We start from the raw sequence: 23,083 nt of genomic DNA on the forward strand, positions 1-23,083 counted from the left end.
AGTATAAGATCTATGAGTAAACAAACAAAGTTTACCTCTTTATAATATTAGTAAAAATTAAAAACTACTGAATCGATTTTAATCATTTTTTCAGTGAGTGACATAGGCTATATATTTTTTACCCGTGCGAAAACAATAAAAAATAATGCAAAAGGAATTAGTTTGAACTTTGATAAGTGAATAGTGATAACTGATAACCAGAAGTAATTTATAATTTAAAATATAATATTACCTATTACTTTGAGTTTGATCCTTTTCTTGTACAACAATTTCACATGGCATTTTAATTTTTAACGAAACGGAACGTAATTATTGAGAAGCTGGTTTCCAATGACATATTTTTAACATTTACTGCGAGTTGTCCAATCATATTACGTAAATCGTTGTTTACTTCTAAATTCAACCAATAGCGGCTATTCATCGTACGTCTTTTTCGAACCTTCATTTTCTTTGTAAAAGAGACGCCATTTTGAAAGCGTCACTTGGCGGTGTGTCGAATTGTTGGTTTATAACAAAACTTACTGTAGTGGCAAACGTTAAACTAATTTGTTTGTGTAGATTATGTCTTATCAGTCTAGTGTAGCGCAGGATAGCCTTTCTGCAGCAGCATTAGAGATGGCCGGTAACCCCAATGCCCTGGCTTTGCGTCGGCCATTCGACCCGGTAGCGCACGATTTGGAAGCTAGTTTTCGTCTGACCCGCTTCGCCGATTTAAAAGGTCGCAGTTGCAAAGTACCCCAAGATGTTCTCTCTAAGCTCGTCGAGTCGCTGCAGCAAGACTACTCTCAACAGGACGATCAGTTCATGCATGTGGCGATCCCGCGCATCGGCATCGGCTTGGACTGCTCGGTCACGCCGCTCAGACACGGCGGACTCTGCTTGGTCCAGACGACCGACTTCTTCTACCCTCTAGTCGACGACCCCTACATGATGGGTAAGATAGCCTGTGCCAACGTACTCAGCGACTTGTACGCGATGGGAGTGACCGAGTGCGACAATATGCTCATGTTGTTGGGTGTCTCCACAAAGATGACCGAGAAGGAGCGGGACGTAGTAATTCCCCTTATCATGCGGGGATTCAAAGACTCCGCTCTGGAGGCCGGCACGTCCGTGACTGGAGGTCAAACGGTTATCAACCCCTGGTGTGCCATCGGCGGAGTAGGGACTACTATCTGTCAACCGAACGAATACATCGTGCCGGATAACGCTGTAATGGGAGACGTGTTGGTTCTCACCAAGCCCCTAGGTACCCAAGTAGCAGTGAATGCCCACCAGTGGTTGGACCAGCCCGAACGCTGGAACAGGATTAAGCTAGTAGTTTCCGAGGAGGATGTGAGGAAAGCTTATCACCGTGCGATGGACTCTATGAGCCGACTCAATCGTATTGCTGCTAGACTTATGCACAAATACAACGCTCACGGCTCGACTGATGTGACTGGTTTCGGTCTTCTTGGACACGCACAGAATCTTGCGTCTCACCAAAAGAATGAAGTTTCATTTGTCATCCACAACTTGCCAGTTATCGCTAAAATGGCTGCCGTAGCCAAGGCTTGCGGCAATATGTTCCAGCTTCTACAGGGACATGCTCCAGAAACTTCCGGCGGTCTCCTCATTTGCCTGCCAAGAGAGCAGGCTGCCGCTTATTGCAAAGACATCGAGAAGCAGGAGGGATACCAGGCCTGGATCATTGGTATCGTGGAGAAGGGCAACCGCACCGCTAGGATCATAGACAAACCCCGAGTTATCGAAGTGCCGGCTAAAGATTAAGCATAAAATATTGAGACATTTCCAATGCAAGGTATAAATATTTGAGAATATAAAGTCTACATTCAATAATATGTCTTTGGACATTTTTTATTTTAACTTTTATAATATAAGTGACAATGGGGAGTGGATGTATGGAATATCTTAAATGATTGTGTTTTAATAGTTAGTAAGAAAAACTACTAAATTGTAAGATATTCACTTCCAGAATAATTTCTATCTAATTGCAGCTTGGGAAAGCTCTGCATAATTTAACACTAACATTCAAGTGTTGGTTAAAGTTTAAACAAAAACAATATAATTATGTAATAATTGTAACTGTATTTTTTTCCTCTAAATGTATGACATAAAACCTGCTAATACTTGAATGTTTATAGTTAATTATTAGAATAAAGTTATTTTCAGTGTCATGCTGTTTTATTTCTATCACAAAATTAATGTAATCATGCTAAAAATATAGAATTAAATATAAGTGTCTAAACACACTAGGCCGAAGTTACGCGGCGTAAATTCTGCATGATTACGCTCGCAATGTATTTTAAATTACCGATGACACACTATTCCGTCGCGTTCCATCCGTAATTTGTGTGCGTTTGACATTGCGGACGTAATCATGCGTAATTTACGCCGCGTAACTTCGGCCTAGTGTGTTAATTCAAAATTTTGACATAAGCCCCATACATTATCTGTCAAACTCTTCATTAAATTGAAGTTTAATCATAATTAAATGTCTCTGAGTACGGCGGTAAGATTTCTAATAAGGGAGATTGCAGACAGCACACTTTTTGTGTGACACACAAAAGTGTGCCGTCTGCAATCTCTAAGAATGTGCAAGCCAAAAATGGAATACAAATAAAATACTCATGTATGTACTTAAATATATTTACTAGTTATTGATATAACAGATTCTCAACCTAAAAAGGTCACTTGTTTAAAAAACTAAAATAAAATATGTAGTGAATTGCTCACATTGAATATTATTGTAGAAGTGCAAATACTAGTTACAAAATTCAGGTCTTGAGCCCAGAAAGCTTTTAGGAACACATTAATGCTAGATTACAAAAATTAGATAACATATTATTACTAATACATTAACCCGTTAAGCCCCATAAGCTCACCGGTGACCGAGACACAATAGAATAACAATAGATTTCCAGGAATCCACAATCGAAGGATTAATTTATGCAAAAAGTTTGTAAAAATTATCATAGTCACAAAAAATAGGCTGAAAACCTAGTAGATACAGAACAGTAGGGTATATATGATAAGCAAGTCACTTGCTTTATTTGCAAGGGTTGCGAAGTTAGTTAAAATTAAATATTTGTTGATACATAATAATTAATATTGCTTATGAATATTATTATTATAAATATTGCTTGCATTAAAATTCCAAAACAAAATACACTATGTGCTTACCACAAAACAGCACTAAAAAAACAGATCAGATACCATATAAACTTCATAAGATAAAGTAATAAATTTTATTACAATAATTACACATAGGAGTACCCAGGATTTCAGCTAGAGGGGGGGCTCATATCTTTGGGAAGATGGTCGGTCTGGTATATTGAAACAAAAAGTCATGATAATTGACTTTTATTAATCTGACTGAAAAGATATTTTGTTTTCAATACTTAATTTTGTGCAGAGTAGGTAACACATTTCTAATTTCCATTTGCTAGGAAAATTGACGTTAATTTTATCTTCCAGCCCCCCTGTCCCTATCTGGGTACACCCATGTAATTACACAAAGTTTTATACAAATATTTTACTGTTCTATGTAAAGACTGTGCAGATACGCTGCATGTGCCACAGGCAAGAATTTCGTTATTAAAATTGGATGAAGAAAAGCAATTGTGCAATAATCAGAGGAAATATTTGAATAGGACACAGTTACAAAAATACAATTGTTGAAAATCAGCTCTCTTGGAATGAATACTTAGCCTTATCATTCGGCTATTGATTTAACACTGCTACATTTTACAACTAAAAATAAGCGCTATTGTCAAAAGATGGCACCTAACTTAATTTCAAAACTTAAAATCCTTCAAGAATTGAAGATTTCCTCCTCGAGGAGTGATACAATTGTAAATATTTGATAAAAAACTGCCATTCACTTGTAAAGTCTGTAACTGAAGCACAAAATAAGTGACGTTGAAGTGGATTTCAGTTTAGCGGTGAGTTGAGACAAGGTCTCTTGCGGGGTCGACTCTCTTCACCGTTCTGCTCTATGTGGCTCTGGTCACGCTTTTTAGGTGAGGCATTCTGTAACATGACATAATATATAAGTAATAAGTAACCATAAAACAAAGTAACATTGGCAGTGGTGTAAATAGCCTTTTAGCGCCCTGTGCGAGCTTTTATATAACTGCACCTTTGTTTTTCAACTGACTTCCAAAAAGGAGGAGGTAATATGTTTGGCTGACGGCTGTGGATATTTTTTTACTACATTGGGAAACATCTCTGGCACGCAGCGGGAACTTATCAGGAGCAATTCGAAAAATAAGGATCTGTCTAGTCTTTCCATTCTTGCGCCCCCCAGAGTCTATACGCCCTGTGCCTGGACACCAGTGGCACCACCCTATTTACGGCACTGAACATTGGTATTGCACAAGTTATGAAATAACTATCTGTTATTTCATAACCTATATCAGTAGCTGTAACTAACCATGGATACTTGATATTTAGTATTAAATTGCATAATATGCAATTTTCACTTGCAGACGGAAAGAAAATAATATAATTAATAATACTTATTTTACATAAAAAAATTTAATTAGATAATTTTGGTATAATGAATATGCTATAGGCCACTAAAAACAATGTTTTACCTTCTTTTCCCACTGCTGATGTAGATATCTTAATAGGATATTCGTTTTTTCTGTCACGATAACTGGAAGTTTAAAATACAAAATTGTAGTTTTATGTATTGGCAAATTAACAAATTAAATAGATTTGACGAGAACAGAAGCACATGATCATGACATATTAGGTTATTCAATGTTTTAAAATATATGGCAGTAAAATATGTACAAAATAAGACGTTGATAGATTGCATACTCAACTTTGATCGGAAGGTATGTCCTTCGTGGGCAGGTATATGGAAGGTCTTTTCGAACAATTCCGAATTCCGTGATCCGTGTTGAATAATGTGAAGTTGTGTTCATCGTACGAAGGCAAATCCTTTAGAAATTCCATTACAGACTGCAAAGAGTTAGAAAACATTGAATTAGAATAAAACTGACCATCAAATTAGTGATGGTGGTTCAAACAAACACAGTAGGAAAGAACAGTTCAAAGGATATTTAGCATACCATTTTGAGTATATTTTGTTGTAAACAAAATTACTAAATGTACAATTTAAATCTAATCCCACTTATAATGATAAAACACTCTAAAAATACTAAAATCTTCGAGAATTCAGGCAGTTCACTAGAAACCAGATGAGATTGACAGTTGGCAGATAAATATTATATTAGTGGTTTGTTTCTAAACTCTAAGCAGTTTAATCATGAGTGCCATCTGACGTTTAGGTGGCCAATCAAATATCGTCTAATTGATTAAGTGGCTAGACACAGGACATGTTCAAATTTCAGAACACACCCTTCTTTGCCATGCCCATACTCAAAAATAGGGCTTTGAACAATGATGTTCTACTTATACAGGTCTGTTACGTCATTATAGGTTTATGGTTACGTCCATACTATTTTCCGGCTTAAATCTCTTCCGAACAATTTTCAAATTCAAAATTGCAAACATTGACAAATTTGACAGATAAGTGAAACAAAAGATACGAAAAACCATTTAAGTACATAAACCCCGCGTTCCAGATGACGTTAGAAATGCTCACGCTCAAGATCGTAGTTTTACCCGTTCCACTAGCATGTGAGCGTCAGTGATACAAACCCAAGTGGAACGGATTATGGATCGTTTTGAGCGTTTTGAGAAAAGTTAAAAAAAAAGAACTATTTTTTTTATACATAGGTACATTGAACCGAACTTGGATATTACGATCCTTTTCTTCAAGTCGTAAATAAAATTAATTTTATTGTTTATAGTTACATTTATTTTACAAATAAAATACATAATATTATATTTGTTTCGTTTTTAGTATTACATTTTTTTTACTTAAGTAATCATTAAACTTTTATTATATTTGAGTTTTCACATTGAATCATATTTTAATAACAAAACCACATACTTTGAATATTGACTATTGTCACAATATACTTATAAACGTTAGGTAACAGTACCGCTTAATGCTTAGTCAAGTACGAGTAAGTCAACAGGTATAGGAGAGATGAAAATTAATATTAATTATTATATTTTATAAGAAATCATTTGACCTTTCATTTAAAACAATTTATTTGCCAATCAAAATATTTCATTAAGTGTTATTTAATTTATTTAATTAAAATATTATTTGTAATGAAATAATATTGTAAAGTTTTTTTGTCTCTACTCTCTCCTGAAAACTTTCCGAACATGGCTTTCGCGATATAGTTACGTTAAAATAAAAAATAAAAACTAGAACGCCCACTTTGACCCATCTTCGTCAAGGGTCGTTTTGAGCGAAAATGATGACGTCATGAGTGACGTCATAGCCGCGATCAAAACGACCCCGGTCGCCAAAGGGAACGGCAGAAGGGGACGTTTTGAGCGTTTTGGTCAAAATTAACGTCATCTGGAACGTAGCCAAAAGAGACAGTTCTATTTTTAAACATCGAATCGTATCGCTGTCTCTTTCTTCGCCTGAGCTATGGCCTATGACGAAAATTCGATTTTTTCCAGATTGTTCGAAAAAAAATATTGAAAATGTAAATAATCGAGGTATTTATTGCAATCAAGACATGTGGTAAGAGATTCCATGTGTTTTGTTTTTTTTAGTCATAATTGGTACATTTTCGAAACGCGCACGACGTCATTTTCAATTTATGTAGGTAAGACAAGACGCGGCATGTTCGTGACTGCGCTCGATGCAGACTAAACAACAGACGGCCCAATTGGGCCGTATTTGAATCTTCACAACGCGCGCGGTAGTAACATATTATCTGCTTTGAGTATTTCATCATTGGCTTTGAAGTTTAACTTATCTCATAGGCCATAGCTAACATAAATGTAGCAAAAAAAAATCGAAAGGCGCGAATTTTTAAATTGTTTAAAATAGGTACTATTCGATTTTCTTGAGGCTGCCTGAGGATTGAGGCACTTTTTTGTACTTGTAAAACTTTCCCAAGTTATTAGAGTTATTTTTATTTTTTTATTTACCATAACGTTATGTATAATTTAGTAAACTCCAATTTCAATAGGACGTACAATCCTATAGGAAGTCGTAATGCTCTGAGTGATATAAAAAGACTGCTAACTTCTAGGGATACAATAGGTCAAACAAGAGCATGTGGATATGTAGCTGAAGTAATAAAAAGACATCAACATAACTCTGAAGAAAGAACTCGTATGATAGAATATTTATTGGACAACGACATTGTGGTGTTTCTTTGTGAAGCGACGACGAATTTATCGCTTCCTTTGTTTAGGTTCGTAGATACAAAATAAACACACGCAGAACTTAACTCAGCCAGTTCGTGATATAAAGAAAATCAACTAAAATATTATAATAGTCGTACGTAGTACTTACTACCTCAGTGTAGTAGTCAGGTCACACTTCTCTGGTACGTTGCTTCGTCGGAGTGTTATTAGTAGATAACTTAATAAGTAATAAGTATAATATTATAGACTAACCGCCGTACTCAGAGACATTTAATTACGATTAACCTTCTTCTTCTTTTTTATTAATGGCTCCTTTGTGAGTTGCCAGTATCAGAGTGTTTTGGCAAAGACTTTACTTTATGAGATGGCTTTATGAAGAAACAAGGTTACGGTATGATGAGACGCGTACGGTGACTGTTGAAAAATCTAGGGTTAGTCCTATACACCTTACAATTTAATACTGTTAGTATAAATGTATGAACATAAAGTTTACAATTTAATGAAGAGTTTGACAGATAATGTATGGGGCTTATGTCAAAATTTTGAATTAATTGCATTTAAGTAATTAATGTTCCACTCTGAGTGCGGCAGTAAGTATAGTATTTTACGTAGATGCGGCAACTCGCGCCTACGGCCTACTCAATACAAGACGATGGCAGTCCTGGAAACAGCAACACTAATCGATTGCCTTCTCATTTATCTATGTGGCACATAAAGTTATTATACCTAGCACTTAGCAGGTATATTAACTTTATGATGTGGCATGTAGCAAATAAAAAAAATTAAACAGCGAATTACTGGTCTGCTTGTCTTTGTCTGATACATTCGAAAAGTCACGTGACTAATCAGTGAGCGGACCTTGAATTTAGAACACACACGTTTTTCGTATTTAATTTTCTAATGTGGAATTACGATTTTTAATTCCGCGATACTAGCGCGAACGCGCCAGCTTGCACTTGAAACGTACGTTCCGTTCGGAAAAACGCGAACGTGTGCGCCAGTTAATGTATTTCCTATTGAATTTCGGATTTTCAAATACGGAAAACGAATGCGGAAGTCGTAGGCTGGCTGCATACACACGTTTTCCGAATCCTTTTTGCTTATTCGGAAATTCGCCGCAACGCAGCTTTCTTCATGGCCTCGCTAGCACAATAACACTTTTCTAATAGGATAGTATTAGAATGTATCCGCCTACTATGGAGCAACCGTCGGTTCTTTGATGAGGAGCATGCAGCCACCACCATGGCGGCGGTGCTGAGGTCGCTGTCACATTACTCCGCCACGGATACATCGATGGCCGTAGATGCGTGTCTGCATCTGCTGTGCGATCTGCTTAACGGGTAAGATATTGATTGGTACAAAATAGAATTTATACAGGGTGCAATTAAACCTTCCTGCCAAATTTTTTCCAGGGCTTAGGTATCATTAGGAGAGTCCATTTAACCAAAAAAAGTGGGTGTTATTCTTTTGTTACGTGCAAGGGTTCGAGGATTTAGAGAGAAAGACCTGGTGACTCTCTTGAAGACTTTATTAACACTGCACTAAACACTAGGTCACAACACTTAGCACTAAGTCCAAACACTAATCACTAGGTCCAATCACTAAGCACTATCACTGTCCTAGGTCGTAGCCAAGTCGCAGGTTTCACTGGTTCACTCACTATTGATCACTTGTTGTCGCCTCGAAGATCGCTCATATCGAACTGAACGCCGGGCCTGCCTGCTTTTTATATGGCGAGACGAATTCCCGAAAGTTCCCGATTCACGTAAACAAGTAAACAACCGTTGGTACTTTCTAGGAGGCTCGAGTATGTATCACAATAAACATAAACAACTAAACACGTAAACACATAAACAAAATAAACCGGTAAACACGTAAACAAGACACTTCTAGAAAGTTCGAGCACAGTCTATTCGAGTATGTACTAGCGCACCTAACGCCATCTAGTATTGAGTAGGGGATTTATGTTGCCTGTGTTCCCTCGGTAAGTTTTGCTGGTTTGTCGCTAGATGGCACTACGTGTCCGTATACCATGTTCCGTAACACTTTTTTCAATGACATATTTTATCCCATTTAAAATCGTTGCAGAACGGTCACTCGCGGCGCGGGGGAATGCGTGGTGACGCGGGGGGAGGTGCGCGCGCGAGGGGCGGGGGCACGTCACACGTGTTCATTAATTGTAGTGTATTTTAGGATAACTTTCGGAAGCTATTTCTCAACATTTTAGTACTGAGTGATTATAAAGGAAAAAATACATGTATTTTTATTTTTAGCAAGGATCAATATATCAAAATTTGGCAGGAAGGTTAAATTGCACCCTGTATAGAAAAATGGTTAACATTGCAACTTAAAACTAAACAAGGAAGAATAATTATGAACAAATTACAATGTAAACTTTTAACGTGCCCTTTAGCACCCTAATGATATCTTCTCAATCGGACCCGCGCCGTACTCAGAGATGAACTTTGATTAAATGAAAAATTCAACATAAGCCCCATACATTAATTATCTGATTCTGTCAAACTATTCGTTAAATTGAATGTTAATCACAATTCAATATCTATGAATTAGTAGCAGTAATATAGTCTTAATATGACTTTAGCTTTACGATGGCTTCCCAAAAGATAGCCAAAATTGAAATTTTCAAGTTTCAAATTATAGCGTAGATTCTAGCATATCAAGAAGAACCGTATTTATTTATTAAGGTGTACATTTGTGTACACCTTAATAAATAATTTTTTTTTGGTCGGCTATGTGCAAGTTTGCAGTGAGTCAACACTCCAAAAGTGTAAGGTTGCTAGTGATTTTACATAATGTAAGTCGATGATTCTCTGCATTCCTATGCCTTAGCTGGTATCGTGAATCAGTGGCGGCCTTACCCATTGCGTGGCCCCGGCGGAAGGTCTTTGCAAGCAGGGCCCCCGCTACCATATGTGCAAAGTGTGCAATGCACACGGGCGCCATCCTTCAGGGGCGCCAAATTGCCATCTTTAAGGGCGCCAACACCAAGGTCCCAAAAAATTTGCCTAAAGGGGCGCCAAAATCCTTTTTTTGCACACAGGCGCCAGTAGCCCTTACGGGGGCCCTGTTTGCAAGGCCCTTTGTCTTCCAGACAGAGATCCCTGCAAGTCGAGCGAAGCCCCGGGCGATTGCCCTTTTCGCTACCCCCTAGGGCCGCCACTATTGTGAATACTATACTCACAAACTTGTGGCTTTCTTTTTTCTGCCTTAGTAAAGTACCCCCCTTCTTACAGCATAAGAGTATTCGAATCTACACCAGCACTATCCCATCAAAGTCCATACAATGTGGAGCAACTGTTGGCATGCATGCATGGCTTGGGATCACGCATATGCGCGAACCATAACGTCATACTAAGCAGTGCCTTGGTCCTTCACTCCTTGATTACTTACCAGCCAAGTAGTCTGGACCTCCGAAATCCTGTAGTTGCCAAGGTGTTTGAGGTCATTAACCAGTGGTTAGAGATGCTTGTGGGTAGTTTGAAACATAAGGTTCTAGTAGAGGATGACGAGTTTGGGATGTTCTTGGTCATTCTCAGCCAGATTGGAATTGATGTTCTAAGGTTGGTTTTATAATTTTTAATTTCGAACTTCGACATTCAAATTAACGAAAGTATCTTGCTAAGGTAGCTTTTTTTATGAAATAAGGGGGCAAACGAGCAAACGGGTCACCTGATGGAAAGCAACTTCTGTCGCCCATGGACACTCGCAGCATCAGAAGAGCTGCAGGTGCGTTGCCGGCCTTTTAAGAGGGAATAGGGTAATAGAGGAGGGTAGGGAAGGAAATAAGGTAGGGGATTGGGCCTCCGGTAAACTCACTCACTCGGCGAAACACAGCGCAAGCGCTGTTTCACGCCGGTTTTCTGTGAGAACGTGGTATTTCTCCGATCGAGGCGGCCCATTCGTGCCGAAGCATGGCTCTCCCACATTAAAGCTTTAAATTAAGACATTGTTTTGTTTTCTTTTGATCTCGAACAATTAATTGCCTTTAATTTTTAAACAATATTTAAGTATCTTTTTAAAACCACTCTGACGGCCCGGCGGCACCTACGTCTATCGTCCGAAGCTTCGTGCTATGAGACGATACTATTGGACGATACACGCCACAGAAATAAATCAAGATAGAACGGCTAAGCGGGTGGAGTACGTGTGTTTCAATCTTGCACAAGTGAGCAAGATTTGTTGAACGTTCATTTAGTCAGCGCGCACGTCTCGACTTGATTAAACTGGAGCGGTTGTACAAAAATGCCTCATTGTGCAGTGTCTAATTGTAAAAACAGAAGCACGAAAGTGAATCGGTCAAAAGGAGGTATTTCTTTCCAGGGGTAAGTTATTTGTTCTAACTAAAAGCAAAGCAAAAATTGACACGGTCGATTCCTTAGCAACGCACGCGAGTCGCCGTTCTATCTTGATTTATTTCTGCGATACACGCAGATCGTCCAATAGTATCGTTGTTAGCGCGAAGCACTACGCATATTATGCGGCCGCGGCATGACTGTAATCTATATTGCCTTGTTTTATACGTTGGGAAAAGCACTTGCCAGAACAGCCTGCATTAGTCAAAGCTTGGTATAAACATTTAAGTAATAAAGCTTTACATTACCGTAGACTTATAAAAGTATTAGAGACGGTGAAACCGACGAATTTCGTACAAAGTCTCCTGGCGGACGAGCAGGAGGTCGACACGCGGACGCAGTCTGTCGCACACATGAGAGGCTGTGTTGGGAACCACATTACCGAAATTGTGGTATTGGTGAAGGTAAGTAGATTCAATCTTAACAATTTTAACAATATTATCTATACTCTATATTCTTATATCATTATTATTAATTTTAAAAATTATAAAGAGTTAATTTTTTTTGGTTTGTTTAATTGTAATGAATAGGCTCAAAAACTACTGGACCGATTTTAAAAATTCTTTCACCATTCGAAAGCTACATTATTTACGAGTAACACAGGCTACTTTTTATTTTAGAAAATATAGGGTTCCGTAAGATATTTCAGTTTTTCGAAAACAACCAGAAAATTTACTTATTTTGCGTACGCTGCCTAAACTATAAAAGATATAACCAACAACCATACAATGTTCTTTATGGTTTTATTGAAAAAATAATCAAAAACCATAAAAAGGTACCGTTGTTAAAATACATACACGTCAGGTATCGGGGGTAATTTTGACCCCAGCAGTGTACCTCTGTTTCTAGCAACAGTAGAGCGACGCACTTTTCACCCGCCGTACCTCTCGACACAACACGAAAGCATAAGAGCGTACATATTATTTAAATAGTAAAGATACCGTAAAAAATCGAACGCCTGGGGTCATTTTTAACCTCCGATACCAGTTAAGGGTTAAGGGTTATATGTCCAAAATATATTTCATTCAGGACAATCAAGAGAAGATTAATAACGATGAATACAGCGTATTCCTGAAGTTTCTGCTAGCGTTTTTATGTGACAATTCTGAGGCGCTGCCAGATTTCTGTGACGCGCTACTCACTAACGGATACCTGGCTATTCTGCCTCAGTATCAAATACTACGGTAAGAAACTTCGAAGATCCAAGCAAAAATGTGTCTAAAAAAAGGTTTTTTGTAAAAAAGAAACTATCGAGCATTTTTTCAGTACTTAATCGTGTTTTCGTCTTGAGCATTTAATCTTCATGAACTGAAGTTACTTGTGTAAAAAAAAACAGTTTTCTAAACACCCTATAGAAAACTAATTTTTCGAAACGGGAATGAATGGGATGAACGGGAAAACTCGTGACGCGGGGCCCTTGCCCATGCAAAAGTGAAACAAATGTTTCGTCTTTCAGCGCTGCTACTTTCACAGTGAACTCTCTACAAGGAACACGTACACACCCTAAAGTATTATCACTTATTTTTGTTACACACTGTAGACCTTACAGATTTTGAGATCTAGGTTTAAGTATGTAGTCAAGTCAGGTGCATTCTTAAATCATAAAATATTTTAGGAACGACAAAACAGTACGTAAGATAAGCACTTTAATACTCGGGGAGCTGCTGAAAGTGCTGACAGAGAAATACCTGATCAGCCCTACCGACAACAAAACTTATGCGACAGATATACAAGTAAGATTATTCACTTTTTACAGGTTTTACTATTTACTATTTTGTCTTACTTTAGCTACTTAGTTAAAAAACCGTTCGAATTTCAAAAAGAGCGTTGTACTATCAGAAAAGTTGATTCCTAGGCAGATGGCGGACCTAAGTAATTTGGTCGCGTTAATACCTCGATCGTGGGAATGGCAGACACAATAGATTTTCAATTGTTATGCGACAGCCGGGTGCCCCTTGGGGATTGATGGGGTCGAACCCAGCTGACCGATCACAGCTGATTTCGAATTTACACAAGCCGACCACATGACGTAGGTCCGTCGACAACAAGTCAACTGCCTAGGAATAAATTTCCTCGATGATACATTTAGCATTCGAGTTCGGATTTTTTAACTTAAAAGTTAAATGCATTCTTTTTTTAAGATTTTACGTAACGGCCGGGACACATAAACACGACACGACGTCGTATCGTGTTTTTGTGTCCCGGCCCTAATGCTTGTTATTTTATGGTTTAAAGAATTTATTCTCATAAAAGATACAATAATATCCACTTACATGAGAACAAAACATTAGTTACACTAATCTATAACAGTACATTTCGTTTTAAAGTATTATCTATCAGTAAATACATTTATTTTTAAGAAAAAAAAAAACAAAATTAATTATCATATTTAGATTACTAAGCATACAATAAAAATATAGCAGCACAATTATATACTTAGTTTAAACATATTTTTTTTTATTTAATAGTGTTCAATAACATACTTTGACAACTGATACTTAAAGCTATTAAATGAATTTATCGTTTTAATGTGGTCGGGTAAACTATTATATAGCTGTGCTCCCTCAAAAGTAATGCTTCTTTTGGCATAGTTAGTACGTATTTTAGGTAAAACTAATAAATTAGGCCGCCTTATACTTCGGCTAGTCGTTTGAGATTTAACAACGAAAGATAATTTACTTTGAATTTTACCATCGATTATTTTCCTAATTAATATAATAATAATAGCTCCCACACCGGTTTCGGTGACGGTGGCCGGTTTCATTGAAACCAGGCCAGCTACGCAGGAGTAATTTATAGTGTCCAAGTGTGTGCGCAGTACACAAGAGCACTCTCTATTCCTTTACTCTCATAACCCAGTGGGACGGACGACCGACACGACTGGCGAGAGATCAGGCGCAGGACCGACTTTTTACATGCCCATCCGACGCATGGATCATCTTACTTGTCAGACAATCAGGTGATCAGCCTGCATTGTCCTAACCAAACTTGGAAATAACATGTTTCCAACGCGGGAATCGAACCCACGACCTCCGAGTCAAGAGCCGCGCTCTATACCACTAGACCACGGAGGCGTTAATATACAAGTAATTAATATACAAGTGTTATAAGTATATAGTTGTTTTATATTCATAATTTTAGTTTCACTGTAAATTTTGGTTGTTGGCGTAAAATAAGGGTATCGAAATATTATTTTTACTAGTTTATTTTGGAGTCTTTGTAATTTATTTAATTTAGTTTTGTTTGCACTACCCCAAACTTCAGTAAGATATAGTAGGTGTGACTTGACGAGGGAGTTATAAATATTGAAGCGTAGTTTGGTTGGTATGCATTGGTTTATATTAATGAGAGAGCCTATTAAAAATGACAACTTAGTAATTATCTAGTCTTACCTGGAATAATCTATTTGATTATTCCAGGTAAGACGCCTATCAATTCTCAAGCCTAAGTATTTTTCGCTGTGCTTTTCTTTAATCGGAGTATTGTCTATAATTAATGGATCATGAGCTGGAATAATTTTGTTTCTTGGGCTAAATATAATGTAGCAGGTTTTGGCAACATTAATTGTTAACAGGTTGTACTTAAACCATTCAGAAAGGATGTTTAAATCATTTTGAACTTGTTTTATTATATCATGGATATTAGACCCAAAGTAGAAAAGACAGGTATCATCCGCAAATAAAGTTAAATAACCGCGTAGACCGATTTTATCATTATTGTTAACATAGATCAGGAAGAGAAGAGGTCCTAAAATCGATCCCTGTGGTATACCATAATTTATGAGGTGAGGCTTACTACATAAATTATCAATTTTTACTATTTGTATTCTGTTTTTTTAAGTAGGATTCAAACATTTTAATGCACTGCCTTTAATGCCAATTGTTTTTAGTTTCTCTATTAGTAATTGGTGACTAACAGTATAAAAGGCTTTTTTTAAATCGATAAAGACTCCTAGCACTATGTTTTTCTTATCTATATTATCTTTTATTTTAGTTACTAAATCAATTATAGCTGCAGTAGTACTACTTTTTGATCTAAAACCATATTGTCTTTGTGAAATAAACTTAAAGGACTCAAGATAATTAGAAAGTCGCGAGTGTAAAATTTTTTCAAGAATTTTTGATAGTATTGGCAGGACTGAGATTGGGCAATAATTTCCGGGGTCTGTTTTGGGACCGGATTTGTATATAGGGGTTACCTTTGCAATTTTTAAACTATTTGGAAATTCACCATCTATTAATAACTGATTAAAACATCTAGCTAATTTATCACAAATATAGTCTTGTAGACATTTTATACTTTTAGTGTTTATTTTATCAATACCGCAACTCGTATTAGAATCAAGGTTTTTAATTATAGTTAGAATTTCCTGTGTAGTACAAAAAGATAATTCGCAAAGTTCATGATTGATTAATTCATTACAATTAGTAGAGATAAGCCCATTGTGATACTTCTTTGGTATTTGTTCTGCAAGTTGCGATCCTATAGTAGAGAAGTAATGATTAAAAATTTCGCAAATCTCATCCAAATTAGTAGTTGTTTTAGAATTTATTATAATTTTTGAAGGAACATGGCTTTTTACAATTTTATTATTTGTTAAGCTATTAACAAGAGACCACATTTTCTTTGGATTATTAGAACAGTATTTCGCACCTGCAAATCACCCAGTATTGCTGGCATCTGTAGCCGCCATTTTGGCATTTTTGTCAGTTTGCTTACACGCCAGTTTTACTAAGTTTAAATAAACAGATCGGTAGTTACCACACAACACGTCTGCTCATAGTTCGAGGACTGATTGCAAGATCAAGCAATTAACAAAAAAAAGCTCGGTAGTTAGAAAACACTCATTTTACTCATGTGGGTAGTTGTAAAACGTTTTTTTAGATGGGTCTAGTAGAGCTACAAAATGGAGTAGAGAAGCCCGACAACATTGGCCTGCAGCTACAGAAGAGGCAGCCGTACAGTCTACTCATCTACATCTACTTCTACTGCCAGTCTACTGAAATGTATGTCTTATAAAGAACCACAGAAAAGAACACTGAAATTTATACTCTATTTTCTCAATTACACTTGTTTGTATATAATCGTTTATCAGCAACGGCTGCAAGTATTTCTATGAGTTTATTTTTTTGGCGGTACCCTTAATTAGCCTAACATTCCTGCATCGCGCTATCGAAGTTTTCTAAGCACGTCGGTATATATACGACAGCTGAAATGTATCACGTGGGCTCCGGCCTGACCGAGCATAACACCTCGCGCGGTCGGAAGATCTTCCTTTGTGGCCACCAACGCATTATCCCTATTAATTTTTAAGGAAAAACCATCAGCTATTTCGATATAATCCCTGGTGAACCGTGAATTTATGAGTTGTTTCTTCATTTCCTGAACTTCGAGCGAAGCTCCCAGCAGTCTTAGCATTAACGCAGTAGAGATGCAGAAGAATAGAAATACTAACAGATTTGAGGAACAAATTGCCAGCTTGTTGCCAGTGTTTCTTTGCCTATGCTTAAGCCATGCTCAGTATGCTAATACAAAGTCCTATTAATATGATAAGTACATATAGATTTTGAAATAAGTACATAATAAACTATAGGCCAGAAGAATGCACGGAGAATCTACTACCACATCTAGTTGACCACGTGCTGAGTTTACCCAAAAATCTGAAGCCCCCGGCCTATATCATCAAAGCGCTGTGGCTTGTTTTCGCTGTAAGTTATTTACTTTATTTACCTTTTTGAAATGTGTAGTAATGGTGATCATTTCACAATTACTACACATTACAAAGAAATAAAGGACATAGAGGACTACTGATTGAACGGACAATAAATTTAGAGTGTAGAAAAATTGATTTTTGACTGATTTCGAAAAACATAGCCTTAATGTTGCACACCCATCTTGATCATGTCTGCTTTAAAAAAACATCGAAATCGGTTAATCGGTCTTCCCTTTGCTACCGCATCCATTACAGATGTTCACAATATCCACCAACACACTACACTCTCTTGACGAGAGGGTTCGTTTGGAACAGGCCACTGACCGTATAGTGGGGTGTACAGTGACGGATTAACCCTTAATCAAATTAAGCAATAGTCCGGGCATTACGTCTGAGGGGGCACCAGATAAAGGACAAAAAAATTCGTCCTTAGGGCATCACGTCTCAACCTCACGTCACCAAAAACCACACCAAAAAAAGTTTATAGGAAAAAACTGATGTTGGGGCTCACAGGCATTGATTGCTCTCAGGGCATCAAGTAGTCTTAATTCGTCACTGCTGGTGTGTGACGTACTTTTTTTGTACACCCACCATTCACCATCCATGCATGAACATGTTCGATACTCTGCTTAAAAAAAAATAGATCTCAATCGGTTCACCCGTTGCTACCCTATCCATTACAGATGTCCACAATATCCACCAACACATTACACTCTCTAAACGAAAGAGTTCGTCTGGAACAAGCGACCGACCGTATAGTGGGGCTGGTGTATGACGTTCCCTTGTTGTACACCCACCATCCATGCCTGTTGCTGTGGAGTTACTCCTCGCAGCGGATACCAGCAACACTGCGAGTGCACGTGGTGAGTACTACGGCCTTTTGTGTATATGTACAGCATTCTTGACTTCTAATATGTTTCTATGAAAAATGCTCAAACATCATTAATTTGCCTGGTCAAGCGAGCTGATGTTGATAAATAGAGATGTCGACATTCTAGTCGAAATTTTCTCGCAATGCGTACAAACTAGATAACGGTGAAGTCATTGGTAGCAGTTTGTATAGAGCGTTTCGAGAAGGTCTACTTTATGATTTATCTGATATGTGATAACTTTTAAAGAGTTTTAAGGGTAACAGAGTCATTAATCTTTCGTTTCTATTTTTGAGAGGTCCTTTATTCACCAACAAGAAAAAAATCGCTAAGCCTGGTATTGCAAGACCATGATACAAAGCTAAGCTATTACAAAGTGCAAGACACTCGATCAAAATCGGCCGACCAGTTTGGATGTTACGATGCAATGGATAGGCATATACTTACGCATAGACAGACAGACACGTCATCCTTTGCGACTTTTGTAATTTTTTGCCACTTTTCTCTAGCTTTCCCAATGGCTGGCGCGCGAAAACTGTCTCCCAGAAGACCTATGCAAAGAGCCATCCACCTGGAACCTTCTACTGAGCGTTCTCATACACAACACGGACAAAACCACGTTGTCTAACTGTATAGAGGCGTTGCATTATTGTTTGAGCCAGGAGGAGAATTGTGCTGACTTCGCTAGTCATACGTGGGCTTTGTTGCCCAATGTATTGTCTAGGGCGCTGATAGATCCTGATAATGTTATTAGTAAGTGCTTAAATATATTTATGTTATTGATTTAGTTTTGAAGGCGTCTAGAAAATTGGCGCTTATGCCGTTCATAATAATTATTATGAAATAAAAAAAAAATTGCTCATAGTGTACCAAAGTATTATTAGATCTGGGCCAATTAAGTAAACCCTAGGTTAAGTATCAACGTTTCTTTCATGAATACGAAGAACAAGGGAGAAACCCTATTTTATGTAATCCTGGTTTATATAAAATAGGCCATCTCCCTTTTTGGGTAATGCTCAGACGTCTAAGTTTCCTTAGGGTCAAATCACAACGAAACGAGGCGAATTGCAACGTGACAATATAATAATAATATAATTATTATACCAGGGATTCCCAAACTGTGCGCCGCGGCGCCCTGGTGCGCCGTGGAAAGGCAAGAGGGGCGCTGTGAGTCGATCCTCCATCATTATCCATAACCACAAATATTATAAAATAATAATATTATGAATTATACAAAGCAGGCAGATGATTAAATATTTGTTTATTATTAATTATTTACTTGCTTAACCTAACTATAATAATCATTAAAGTTGTTTATCTTTTTGTAATAGCTAGGTAGAGAAGGGCGCCGTGACAAAATATTGACTTGTAAGCGCGCCGCAGGCTGAAAAAGATTAGGAACCCCTGTATTATACCATTAGACATCTAATAATAATAATAAAATTTTGTGTTGCGGTAATGCATCGTCAAGTCACGACTCGTTTCATCATGATTCGATGTGAAGCCGCAGCATTGCGCATGTCATTATACTCCAATAGATCCAAACATCTCGTACCTCCTGGACATCGCAACAACCCACCTCCCTGCCTCCCTAGAGCAGGCGGACTGCTACAAAATAGCTGTCCTTATAACCACCCTATACTCCAAAACCAACACCAGTTCCATGGACGCAGAGTCCAGGGCGCGGTACGAGTACGCGTCGTTGAAGCTATGTATGATGTTACTGGAGATATCACAGGAACATAATGATGATAAAGGTTGGTACATATAACATAACCCACCAATCCCCAAGCGGCAGCCGGCTGTCGCATTACAATTGAAAATCTATTGTGTCTGCGATTCCCACGGTCGAGGTATTACTTGACATGAAATAGGGATTTTAGACAAATTAGCATTTATATACATTTTTTTTATGAAATAAGGGGGCAAACGAGCAAACAGGTCACCTGATGGAAAGCAACTTCCGTCGCCCATGGACACTCGCAGCATCAGAAGAGCTGCAAGTGCGTTGCCGGCCTTTTAAGAGGGAATAGGGTAATAGGGGAGGGTAGGGAAGGGAAGGGAATAGGGGAGGGTAGGGAAGGGAATAGTGTAGGGGATTGAGCCTCCGGTAAACTCACACACTCGGCGAAACACAGCGCACGCGCTGTTTCACGCCTATTTTCTGTGAGAACGTGGTATTTCTCCAGTCGAGCCGGCCCATTCGTGCTGAAGCATGGCTCTCCCACGTATAATACATCTCACTGACATAGAGTATCGTGTTGTAAGGATAAGGAAATTTAAATTTAAATCCTCTCCAAATTATCAATTTATCCAGAAGCTGCATTGTTCTTGCAAAGTTAATTTCTTTAAACAAAGAAGCAATATTTGTCTCATCTATTTTTGATAAGCACTAAAGGCCCTCCCACACTATGTTTTTTTTACGCGCGTTTGTATAGATACAAACGCAAGTTGAACGCTCAAAGACAAGGAAGCCGACACGCTGTAACCTTTACACACGATGCTTATTTTTGTATCGATGCAAACGCAAGTTTTTCGAACGCAACTTGCGTTTTTATCGATACAAACGCGCGTAAAAAAACGTCGTGTAGGAAGGGCCCTAAGGTAGCAACCACGGCAGGCATGATTGAATTATACATGACTTTGTGCGTAAAACTTAACAGCGTTGTCTAGCTGTGTGATGGTTGGGTGTTTGAGCAGCAAAAGAACTCTAAAAGTCTAAAATATTAAATATGCTTCTGCTAGAAACCACAGAAATTGTACATTTTTGTTTTCTAGTCTTGCTAACTGTGGTGAACCGTATCGGTTTCCTACCGACGGTCCTGGCCGCTACAGAGAGCGTCAGTGACGATGTGGCGTGCATCGCGCTGCAGCTACTGTCTTATACTGTGGTATACTTCACCAAGAATAAGTACTCGTATCAAGTGAGTTTTTTATACAGGGTGCAATTAAAACCTTCCTGCCAATTTTTTTCCAAGGCTTAGGTACTATTAGGAGTCCATTTAATCAAAAAAAATTGGGGTTTTTTTTTTTTCAATGACATATTTTATCCCATTTAAAATCGTTGCAGAACGGTCACTCGCAGCGCGGGGGAATGAGCGGAGGTGACGCGGGGGGAGGAGCGCGCGCGAGTGCACGACACGCGCGGACGACGCGTCGTGTCATTTAATTATAGTGTTTTTAGGATAACTTTCGGAAGCTATTTCTCAACATTTTAGTACTGAGTAATCACTTAGTACTAAAATGTTGAGAAATTGCGTATTATTATACATATAAAAGAAAAAATACGTGTATTTTTATTTTTAACGAGGATCAATATATCAAAATTTGGCAGGAAGCTTTAATTGCACCCTGTATGCTATGTCTTATCCATACCACATTTACCGAAAAGTTCGGGCACTGCTTATCTTGAAATACTTGAAAACTCCACTTTACATGCCATCAGGTCCAGGGGCCAGGCTCTCCTTTGAAAATAGACTTTTATACAAAGATTTACAGAAAAGTTACGCTTAATGCTCTCCGTAGAGTCATTTTACGCTACAAGTGACCATACTACATAATATATTAATGTGATAGTATTACAGATTTGTCAACTTGTCAATCTAAGGGCACTAAATGCCTTTAAGTACGTACGAAAATCTTCTGTTAATTTTAAAAACTCAAACAAAATATTTACTGTAAGAAGCGAAATACAAAAAAAGCGAGACAGATGAACTTTTTATTTTCAGGCCAAATCAATCTTGCAATTACAAACCGAAAACATTATAAAGTCTCTCCGTAAAGATAGCTCCAGCGAGAGAGGGACAGCACTATTGCACCTCGTACACACAGTACTGGGCTCGGGCTATACCCCTCTCGTTCTAACATATTATATACAAGTTGATCCGCCTATGGAGCACCAGGTTAATGCTTTGCAGGCTTTGCTGTTTAGAGTGCAGCTGATATTGTGTTGCCAGGTATGTACTAAAATATAAATTCAAAAGTTGTGTGGATGCGTCTGTCCTAAGCATATTTCGCGTAAAGATCTTCGGGTCCTTCAAAAAGGCTCATTTTCATGCGAATAAAATTAGACAGGCGTACACGAACAAAAAGTGGAAGAAAATTTTCACAATTATCCTGATGTATGGCTAATTTCAATTTGACTCATAAGATGGGAAAAGAGAAATCATCCATCCTATCATTTGTTTTTTTCTGTAGAGCAAGAGGAACTCAATTTTAATTAGATGTTTTTTTTACTGTGTCTTTATTTTTAGAACACAGACAACCAATCACCAACTGGGTGGAAAGCGCTCAATTCAATTTTCAAACACGCCCTAATGTACAGAAACGATCCAAAGCTGGTCGCAATACTATCCACGCAACCCTGGACTTTTACACTTTTAAGGTTCCAACTAACACAACCACCTACTAAGGAGTTCCTTACATTTACATTAAACTGGTTGACACTTCTCAAAATAACATTATCCAAGTGTAAAAGTGCAAGAAGTGTTTATATCTCAAAGTACAGTCTAACGCGAAGAACTCTGGTTATGATAAGAAAAGTTTTGAAGGCCGAAAACGATGAAGATTGTACTAAAGTGGTTATGATTTGTAACGAAATGTTGAATTGTAACACAGTTGATGAATAAGTTGATTGAAAATAGTTGAGTTTATTTATTTTAGCTGTAGATTTTTCAGAATAAAATTATCCTTATTCCTGATTTTCTTGTTAGAGAATATACTAAAAATTTGAGTTGAAATGTTGAGAACATCTAATTCTAAAAATAACCAAAAACTGCCTACGATATAAACATCATTAACAATATAGTTTTTATTACGTCCATCTAGTGCTTCTTTGACAAGCAACTAAGTAATCTCTAGGTAGAGATCGAGAA

The 23,083-nt window shown here is 37.7% G+C and overlaps 3 protein-coding genes across 4 annotated transcripts; 2 read left to right on the forward strand and 1 right to left on the reverse strand.

Annotated features, from left to right (window-relative positions):
* Positions 1 to 442: 442 nt before the first annotated feature.
* Positions 443 to 2,172, forward strand: LOC121737222 (inactive selenide, water dikinase-like protein). Its single transcript, XM_042128831.1, has one exon. The coding sequence runs from the start codon at positions 562 to 564 to the stop codon at positions 1,765 to 1,767; it is 1,206 nt and encodes a 401-aa protein (XP_041984765.1). The 5' UTR covers positions 443 to 561; the 3' UTR covers positions 1,768 to 2,172.
* Positions 2,173 to 3,608: 1,436 nt separating this feature from the next.
* Positions 3,609 to 5,220, reverse strand: LOC121737234 (DET1- and DDB1-associated protein 1). Of its 2 annotated transcripts, none has more exons than XM_042128844.1 (4): positions 5,079 to 5,220; positions 4,830 to 4,968; positions 4,596 to 4,657; positions 3,609 to 4,029 (listed from the first exon to the last, which is right to left on the reverse strand). In XM_042128844.1, the coding sequence occupies exons 1-4, from the start codon at positions 5,079 to 5,081 to the stop codon at positions 3,931 to 3,933; spliced, it is 303 nt and encodes a 100-aa protein (XP_041984778.1). In that variant the 5' UTR covers positions 5,082 to 5,220; the 3' UTR covers positions 3,609 to 3,930. The 2 variants fall into 2 exon arrangements, with proteins under 2 accessions (XP_041984778.1, XP_041984779.1); XM_042128845.1 differs by having other exon boundaries at positions 5,141 to 5,165.
* Positions 5,221 to 7,041: 1,821 nt separating this feature from the next.
* On the forward strand, positions 7,042 to 22,837 carry LOC121737393. Its single transcript, XM_042129067.1, has 14 exons — positions 7,042 to 7,301; positions 8,424 to 8,594; positions 10,509 to 10,835; positions 11,881 to 12,031; positions 12,657 to 12,811; positions 13,243 to 13,360; positions 16,512 to 16,633; positions 17,221 to 17,335; positions 18,024 to 18,203; positions 18,719 to 18,962; positions 19,748 to 19,966; positions 20,988 to 21,133; positions 21,938 to 22,165; positions 22,463 to 22,837. The coding sequence occupies exons 1-14, from the start codon at positions 7,042 to 7,044 to the stop codon at positions 22,835 to 22,837; spliced, it is 2,811 nt and encodes a 936-aa protein (XP_041985001.1).
* The last annotated feature ends 246 nt before the right edge of the window (positions 22,838 to 23,083 follow it).

Source organism: Aricia agestis, chromosome 20 (assembly GCF_905147365.1).
Source record: "Aricia agestis chromosome 20, ilAriAges1.1, whole genome shotgun sequence".
Taxonomy (NCBI): domain Eukaryota; kingdom Metazoa; phylum Arthropoda; class Insecta; order Lepidoptera; family Lycaenidae; genus Aricia; species Aricia agestis.

Excerpts from the sequence above, each read along its gene's own strand:
- LOC121737222 (XM_042128831.1), top strand. The coding sequence starts at position 562 with ATGTCTTATCAGTCTAGTGTAGCGCAGGATAGCCTTTCTGCAGCAGCA.
- LOC121737234 (XM_042128844.1), bottom strand. Across the intron at positions 4,658-4,829 it reads GGACATACCTTCCGATCAAA|TTATCGTGACAGAAAAAACG; the intron begins GTTGAGTATGCA and ends TTAAACTTCCAG. Across the intron at positions 4,030-4,595 it reads ATCAGCAGTGGGAAAAGAAG|AATGCCTCACCTAAAAAGCG; the intron begins GTAAAACATTGT and ends GTCATGTTACAG.
- LOC121737393 (XM_042129067.1), top strand. The coding sequence starts at position 7,042 with ATGTATAATTTAGTAAACTCCAATTTCAATAGGACGTACAATCCTATA. Across the intron at positions 8,595-10,508 it reads CTGTGCGATCTGCTTAACGG|CATAAGAGTATTCGAATCTA; the intron begins GTAAGATATTGA and ends CCCTTCTTACAG. Across the intron at positions 18,963-19,747 it reads AGATCCTGATAATGTTATTA|ATCCAAACATCTCGTACCTC; the intron begins GTAAGTGCTTAA and ends ATACTCCAATAG.